Source organism: Saccostrea echinata, unplaced genomic scaffold (genome assembly GCF_033153115.1).
Source record: "Saccostrea echinata isolate AGI-Se365-2 ecotype Australia unplaced genomic scaffold, CSIRO_AGI_Sech_v1 ptg000016l, whole genome shotgun sequence".
Lineage (NCBI taxonomy): Eukaryota > Metazoa > Mollusca > Bivalvia > Ostreida > Ostreidae > Saccostrea > Saccostrea echinata.
The window spans coordinates 29,354,352-29,363,235 of NW_026889765.1; the positions used below are offsets into that span (position 1 = coordinate 29,354,352).

An 8,884-nucleotide genomic window follows, 5' to 3' on the forward strand; every position below is an offset into this window, starting at 1 on the left:
GAGTAACAGAGCTGAGTAAATACAAAAATTACAATATGGCACAATACCTGTGAGGTCGAATTCTCGCGCTGGCAGGTATAAAGTACACTACACGAAATTGCTCAGGCACCATCCACAGGCACTTGTTTCGTACATGGGGTCACCCTTCTTTACTCAATTTCAAACACCCCAACTTCAAACTCGTGTTTTATTAACTATCAATCATTAACCTACTTTAACAAGACATGGTAGGCTTTGAGATTTTCTTTTCTTTTCTAATGTTCCAGACGTCCTTCTTCGAGCCTCTTTATTGTAAACCACTCATTTATTCCTCGAATATTACCTCAACACATTTTAAGACTTTACAGAGGATACATCATCTTCTGGTTATGCTTACAGTATAGGATAAAACTAGAAAGTTCAGAATGAAATGCTCTAAGTCTCTGGTCTTATCGTACTCTGTAAGCATAACCGGAAGTTGATGTAAAGTCTTAAAATGTGTTGAGACAATTTAACAAACGAGTTGATAGACTCAAATAGTTATTTTGTCTTCCAACAGTTCTCTAAATACATACTTTCTGTAAAATATTTCTTTCATTTATTGTAAAAACGGGAAAAGTGCAGGTAGATCTTCAGGTATATAATCTGACTATAATTACTTTGAAAACGATAAATATGCAGGCGTGAAGCGTTGTAGTTCATGTATCTCATGAATTTTCAAAAATTAAATTCATATCTTATATAAACATCATTTATGTGAGTTGCTATTTATACCATTTAACAAAACGGTTTGCACTATAGCTTTGGCGTTTAAGTGTATAAAGAAGCAAAAGTGTCTGTACCTGGCAGTTCGCTATAAGCGTGTTCTTATCAATGGTAGTTTATGAGAAAATGAACTGTTTTCTAATTTATAAAGGAAAATTATTGGAAATGTAAATCTTTAAGAATACAAATATACGCGAGAATGAGCTTTTCACGAGATAGCACTAACAAACAGGTTAATTTGGAATGATATTTTATTTCAAAGCTTGTTTGTCTAAGAATGACCTCTTGTACTTATATTTTTAAATACATGTATTCGATGTTATTGGTAACAAGAAACCAAATTAAATATTATTTAATAAAAAGCAGACAGGTTTCCTAGCAGGTCATTCAACAGTGATATAATTTCTTATATGCTTCTGTATCGTCAAAAGTACAGTCATGTTATGATGAACGTATATTATGTATTTTCTTTGCGACCTCTCAAAGACCTTTGTAAGAGTATGACAAGGGGATATCCCTTTCAAAAAAGGATTGAATAGGAATTAAATTTGTTGTATATTTTACCATTTGATAATGGAAAAGTTTATATTATGTCAGGCCGACACACTAATACTGGTGTTTTATTAATAATACCTGTTCTATTAATAATACCTGTTCCTAATTTATGACTATGAAGTTCTAAAAAGTACCTGTATATCGTTTTGTAGATTTATTACTTGTGTTTGCTGACAATAATTTGTGCATCTGTTTTAATAATAAAGCAAATATATCAATGTAACATAATCCACGAGAAAAAATGTTCTAGATCGATGGTCTTGTTCTGCATATCGAAAGTTGAATTTTTTACACTAAAAATAACTATATGTTTGATCTTCCAAGATTCTTACAGAGCCAGTACAGTACTCGTACGTATGAGTATTGTTTCTCACTGGTTTGATCTTATCACGTGATCTTAGCTGTTCCATGTGACATTTACGCGTGAACACCAATTGAGAAACTTCTGATTAAAGAAACCTTAATAAAATCTTTAGTAGACAGTTTTTTTTTTCAAATGTGCACCTTCATCAGATCGATGCTACATGTATTTATATCTTTGTTGTTTTGGCTGGATGTACAAAGAGATAGATTCACTTTATGCATAAAATGGATCAATTACTTACTTGTCACCTAGCAACTTGTCACCTGTTGAAGATCCATTTAATAGAGAACAAGCTTCAAAAAATTGCAATATTCTTGATTGATTTAAAAAAAACTTTTGTTTGAATACATTCAACAAAGGTTTGAAATGCGAGCACAGATCACGATCCAAAAAAAAAAATTGAATATCTGCAATGGAAATTACTAAGAGTTCTATCAATCTCAATAGGTTCATAAACGTTTTGAACAAAGGTTGTGCTCCATTCCAAATATTGAAGAACAATTTTAAATTTTGGCTTTATATTTTGAAAAAATTGAAACGTTAAATTTTTCTGAATTTTTAATGGCTAAAAAAGCTCATTTGTGACCCCTGATGTCTAAAAATATAAAGGTTTTACAGCTTACCAGAGGAATAAAGTTCTGGCCTCCCAATTACAGGATATAGAGATTTTAGTTGATAACTGCATGGGAGGCATTTTCTTTCACATTGTAAATGAATTAAAAACTATGAACATAATTTTTTCATAATATTGTTCCATTTTAATTCAAAACAAGTAATTCCCAGTACATGGGAAATAGAAACTTCTTATAAAACACAGAATAATGAAAATTAAACAATTCTTGATGCAGTCTGGAATTAAGTATTTTAAACACGCAATTGTATCCGCAACAATTAGTATGTGTAAAATATTTTAAACTTTAAAAAAGATTTTTTTAAATAAACTTAATATAGACTTTTCAAAATCATTTTTAGATTGAAAAAAAAAAAAGTTTTATCAATTGCCAGCAGTCATGTTGTGTAGCGTCACGCTATGATTGGACGATTTAAAACCTACCATTAACAAGGTAATATGTCCTGAATGTATCAATTTATTAATAAATTTTACAGGCGACAATTTTAAATGTGTTCCCATTCATCGTTACTTGATTCTATAATTGTTACAAAATCACAGTTCTGAATATATTGATGATATTGTAAACAACGTTATTTTAAAAAAAAAAAAAAACCAAGAGTTTTTGGGGGAAAAAAACTGTTTAAAATTGGTGTGAATAGCTCTTCAAAACTGCATCAACATTTATCAGACATATGCTTGAATTTAATTGTTTGGGATTAATTGCTGAATAAAAATATTCTTGATTACAATTGATATTACACGATATTGGACGAAATCTTACGTTACTCCTAACAACAAGCAACACATCTTTACACAATACTACAAAAAAAGTCAAGATGTTTTTTGTTAAAAGTGTACACCTTCTTCCATTTACAAACTTTTCAATCGATCTTTGTATCAATCTTTGTATCATTCAGTGTGCTTAACCGTTTTCAGATCCCCTGACGTAATGAAACTGACGGCAAATTTACGACTTCTACGCAAACTACCGGCAGATCTAAGGCGATTGTGAGTCGAGTTCTTAAAAGACGATGAATCTTTGAAATCCGAGTCACAAAGAGTAAGATAGGGACTTAGCACAGAGTGGGCACAAAGGAAATACTCAGTCCAGAGGAACGCAGTCTGCGAGATGGATGAGTGTGTGGGATCCACCATATTTGCGATCAGAAATGGCGAAACGCAAACAATCAGAAGTAAAATACGCAGAATGGAGGTGATGTTGATTCTGATGAAGGTGGAGCTTTCTTCGATGTTCTCTAGATGAGTAAGACCAGCTTTAACGATGCTAAAAACGATCCAAATGTGACAAAACACTGTGCAGCAAACGGGAACTATGCTTAAAATTCCAACAGTAATGATTTCATACACAGCTATCTCAACCGCAGAACGATGAAATCCGTGATCAAAGTAGAGATTGATGAACATTACGTTCATCTGAGCAAGGATTGGTAGTACGATGTTCAGCACCCAGAGAATTAACCACAGAGATACCACGATGGACACGGTCGTTCTTAAGGTGAAATACTTTCGGTAAAATGGAAAGCTATACATGATCATGAATCGTTGAAATCCAACAAAAAAGTGTTTCCAAAGCGTAATCTGAAGAATTGCATTTAGTCCCAGAAATACGTATTTCAGAATGACAAGGATGGGTTTCGTTAGCTTGAATCTGAGCGAAATAAGCAAGGGTATCTTGACTCCTGAGATTATACCGTCAGTAATGGCAAGAGTAAAGAACAGAGTCATTATCTGTCGAGCAAATTGGGTCTCAACTTTGCAGGCTGCTTTGATGACCAGGACATTTCCAATGACTCCAATCAAACTACCGATTCCCAGAAAAGTCATCTCTACGTAGTCCTGCCAAGGTCGAGCGCTAGATGTGTTACCAAGCATCGTGGTATTCATTTCGAACGGATCTGTCATCACACTCGGCATAACTGCTGAATCTGACAATGAAGAACATACATATGCACATTAACCTTTTATAAATAGGGTATTAACTTATCTATCTTGTCATGTGAGATCGTGGCCAAAAAACCTAGACTTACTTCTGAGAGTTTAACTTTCAATTTAGCTTTATTTTCATTAGAGAATATGGATGTAAGTACAGGATGAGAATATAGGATAATTTAGTTTAACATGGCAAACCATCAGTGGAACCAGAACTTTTAAAATAGGGGTAGCTCATAAACATATACAAAAATTAATTGCGAGGAAGGGTTGAACAATGGGAAATAACGCTTTAAATACAAAGAAAATAATGCAATAAAGAGTGATTGCATGATTTTGCTATTAAAAATTGGTATTTCGAAGCACTGCTTGTTGTGACTCGAAACATGAACTAGAACTTCGTAATCAAAGGTATTAGAATCTGCCGACTGATAAACAAGAGGCCCATGGGCCAAAACGTTCATCAATGATCTGAGTCACCCCAGGGTCATGATTTTATCAAATTTGAATATACACTTAGTCTATAACTCCAGGAAGCTTTCACATAAGTTTCATCTTTTCTAGCGCAGTGGTTCTTGAGAAAATATTGAAATGACCGTATCAAAGTTTTCCTATTTCTTAATTATCTCCCCTTGAAAGAGGGTATGACTCATCATTTGAACAAGGATGCTTTGTGGCAAGTTTGGTTGAATTTGGGACAGTACATGGTTCTGCAGAAATTGAAAAAAAATATAGACGACACACAACAGACGGACGCCAGACAGTATCTAATCCAATGAAAAAAAAAGATATTAATCAAAATTCCATACACATTGAACGTAAATAACTGACCAAATGGCATGAAAGTCAAATATTAGAATAACAAAAAGGTGATTCGACAAGTAAGAAAGTGAAAAAACATATAGAATTCAATCATACATGTAAAAAAAAAAATAATGTTTGATATTTCATTAACATTAATGCATATTAAATCTGCTACGATGTCATAAGTATTGAGATTATTCGTTTATGAAATAGGATGCACAAATCAAATAGGGCAAAATAAATTCTATATGAATGCCTCTTTGCTCCAGTTTTCTTATTTTTTTTTTTTTAAATTTATTTATTTATTGATAGTAGATGAATCTCTTCAAAGTATTTGTAAAAAGACTGATTTTTTTCTGTTAACAAAACCATGGCGTAAGGACCCACTTTACTTTAAAAAATAGCATTAAATTTTATGACACAACATTTGTATTCTTTCCGAGAAATATTTAAACCCTAGATATCACAAACAGATTTAAGGAGGTTCGATCCTGAGCTTTTGAGCAGATTTTGGTCTGGACCTTTATTTATAAAATTCTGCATCATTTTTAAGTTCAAACATTAAATCTGAATTCTACAATGCAAATTAAACTATATCCAATGAAAAAACCACGATTAAATTCCATTCAAAGAGGATTAAGCCAGGAACTATATTTTGTGGCGGAAGGTTTTTTAGGAGAAAATGATCATTTTGTCTCCTTTTGAAATATATACAGTACTGTTAATTTTATATTCCTATTTTTCCACGCTGGTTGCACACAGAGCTGTTTTTTGCAGTGAAATGTTTTATGCTGGTTCTGAAATATCTATTAAATTATTTCTTATGAATTCTTTCAATATATTGTGACAAATATAGTAAATATATTCTGAAAGTCCAGGAGAAAATTTATAGCCAATTTTAACATAAAATTAACACTTTTTTAGTAATATCTAAAAATTTACGTCATAGACCCCCACTTTTGTTTTTATTTTCTGAATATATAAGATAACTTTGATCAATCTGCCTAAATTCAGAAAAAGTTTAAGACTTTAAAATAATTTTCTTGCTTGTTAAATTTTTAATGTCAGAAAAATCACATTTTTTGAGTGCAGAAAGGTCAAATAATTGATTATGCGAAGCAATTTGAAACTTTTTCTTAGTCACAATTTTGAAGTGTCTTTTTTTTAATGGACTAAAAGTTTAATTTGTCCCATGATTTATTTGAATAAAAACATTGGAGGGAAAACGTCGAAGATGATTGTGATTTTTGATTAAGACACAAATTTCAGTGCAAAAAGGTCATATTAAATGTACTGTAGCGCCAAAAGAAGCGTATTGACCCCCGTTTTTTGTTTTGATTTTTAATTAAGCTATATGTGTAGAAACTAAAAATATACTTGACAAAAAAAGTTTAAGACTTTAAATATCAGGATCCAACCTCGTTAACCTCTAGTATATGCTGGAACAAAGTACGTCTGGAGTTTCTCCTTTATAGCAGTTAATATTTTTGTGAGGAGTAAAGATAGGGGTTTGGTAGAGCACTTGCTGGACCTGGCAATGTATCTTTGTTTGTAAGGATTTTTATGAACTTTAGGAATCCAGTATAGGTATGGTAGATCGAACTCACCTTGACTGGAATGTTAAAAGTATTAAAGACTGTAATTTCGAAGAATTAAGAATGGTATGGAATTACATGTAGTTTAAGGGGTAAAGAGTCAGTTTTGGTGAATAAACTGATACTGAGGGGCCTTAGCGTTTGGGTTCAATCTCAATGGAAAACGCAGATTTTTTTAACATAGATTATGTTTTCAACATAACATAATTTCGTAAGTATTAACAAGAACTTCGCTTAAAATACTTAATTTCGAGAGAACGCATGGAATGGTAGATGCTTATGCAGATTCGGCCAGTACTCAACAATCCAAAGCGGACATCATGCCATTTTTTTTTCATGAGATTATTATTTCTATTGCTAGAAAAACTCATATCTATTTTTCCCTTGCGGATATAGTAAACATTGCTAATTATGCCGTTACGAAAGTTCCACATCCTCTTTCAAGGAGAGATACAAATCATTGACACATTATAGTTACTGTGCTTTCAAAGTGACATTTATGGAAATCCAGCTGCTTAAAACGAATCAATAATCAAGCATCAATATTTTAGTGTATCCACCTTTCAAAATCTTATCTGTTCTCTCTCATTCTAAGGCACATCTTTGCTACATGCTGATCTCTTCTTCATCATTCTAAGACACATCTTTGCTACAAGCTAATCAGTTCTTCCTCATTCTAAGTTACATCTTTGCTAAAAGCTTAACATTTTTTTTCTTATTATAAGGCACTTCCTTTGCTAATTGATAAATATTTTACATGTATATGCAAAAAAAGGCCTCACAGAGTTTAAGCTATATACTAGAGCTTTTGTGCTTCTTTTATATTAGAGAAACCAAAAGAAACGTTAAAATCCATACTATTTTTATACTTTGATGTAGGAAAACAGTGGAAATTTTCCGAGTACATTCGTTATTTTTTTTTAAAAAGAAACACGAATAACTAGCTCTTTCATCATTCCCTTAGCATAATCACGTGCCTTAAATTGTTTTTTTTTTTTTTTTTTTTTTTTTTTTTTGGTTGTCATTTTGAACTGAACCATTTTAATTTCCTTTAATTTCATTTGAGAGATTGAAAGTTTTCTTCTCAAAATAGAATAAATTGGTAGATCCTAAGTTGATACGTGTACGTCAAAGGGGCGTTAAAGGCATAAATCATTCGATTAACCGATATTTTACCTCTATATTTCAAAGGGTGTCCCTCATATGATACCTATATTATTATTCATTAAAATACAGTATATCTGTACAACAGACGAGTATCGTTATATATATCACATAATTATGCTATAATTGCCCTTTCTATAGACATCTTCTTGTGGATCAGCATTATTTGATTATGCTGAAATTTTAAGCCAGTAAGACATTTTCCCCAAATACTGTCTTGTTTTTGGACTGGGTCTATGACATCGATAGGAACAGTAAGTATGAACTCCTAGATTACTGCATGCCTCAATCAGCTTATAATACTTATGGACCCTCAAAACTAGAAAGTTGCATTTTTCTTATCAATCATAAAATTGTATTTTTCTATTTTTTTTACATATCTTCCGCATCTTTTTTCCATAAAAGCCTCGTTTAGATACGGCATGAAACAATTATTTATGCAAGGTAACCTATCTCTCAATAGAAGGCGGTGCAATTCGGAACTGTTGATACATGTACCTGGTCTAGTCTTACATCTCTTCTTCCTTTTTTCCCGTGATGGAGTGTTGAAACTCTAGCATCCAAGGCGAACGGCTAAAAATATCCATGTACAGGTAAACTTGATGAAAAACTAAAAAGTGGACGATTTTATGATGTAGGATCTTCGACATGTTGATGGGCTTTATATATAGTACTGCGTACCTGAAGATGTCCGCTTACTATGTTGTTCCATTCCACAATGACCGCAGAGATGGTAGACTGGAGCTTCAGTGAGATTACTGATGTAGACAAGATTCAAAAGGGGGTCCTATTACTGTGCCCTGGGTACTCTGGAGTTGACATCTGCTACACTGAGGAAAATCTCTGGTTTCTCCTTGTGTTGGTACTTCTTATGGTTCCACTCCACAATCACCAGTGGTATTCACGTAGTCTGCTTGCGCACTTGTAACACAACGTTGAACTCAACGGTGTCATATAGTGAGCTTTACCCATAGTAAAATATCTCCTGGAAGAAACTATATTAGTAAATCCTCCCCCATGGTGGAGGGTTTCTTCAGCAAAGTTAACCTTCCACTTAACCGTAAACAGTTCGGATTATATATATTTAATTGGAAA

General features: G+C 32.7%; 1 protein-coding gene across 1 annotated transcript; it reads right to left on the reverse strand.

Moving 5' to 3' along the window:
• Window positions 1-2,657: 2,657 nt before the first annotated feature.
• On the reverse strand, window positions 2,658-8,648 carry LOC133189105 (uncharacterized). Its single transcript, XM_061324532.1, has 2 exons — window positions 8,471-8,648; window positions 2,658-4,222 (listed from the first exon to the last, which is right to left on the reverse strand). Exons 1-2 carry the CDS (start codon window positions 8,499-8,501, stop codon window positions 3,186-3,188), a joined length of 1,068 nt encoding a protein of 355 aa, XP_061180516.1. The 5' UTR covers window positions 8,502-8,648; the 3' UTR covers window positions 2,658-3,185.
• Window positions 8,649-8,884: the final 236 nt, after the last annotated feature.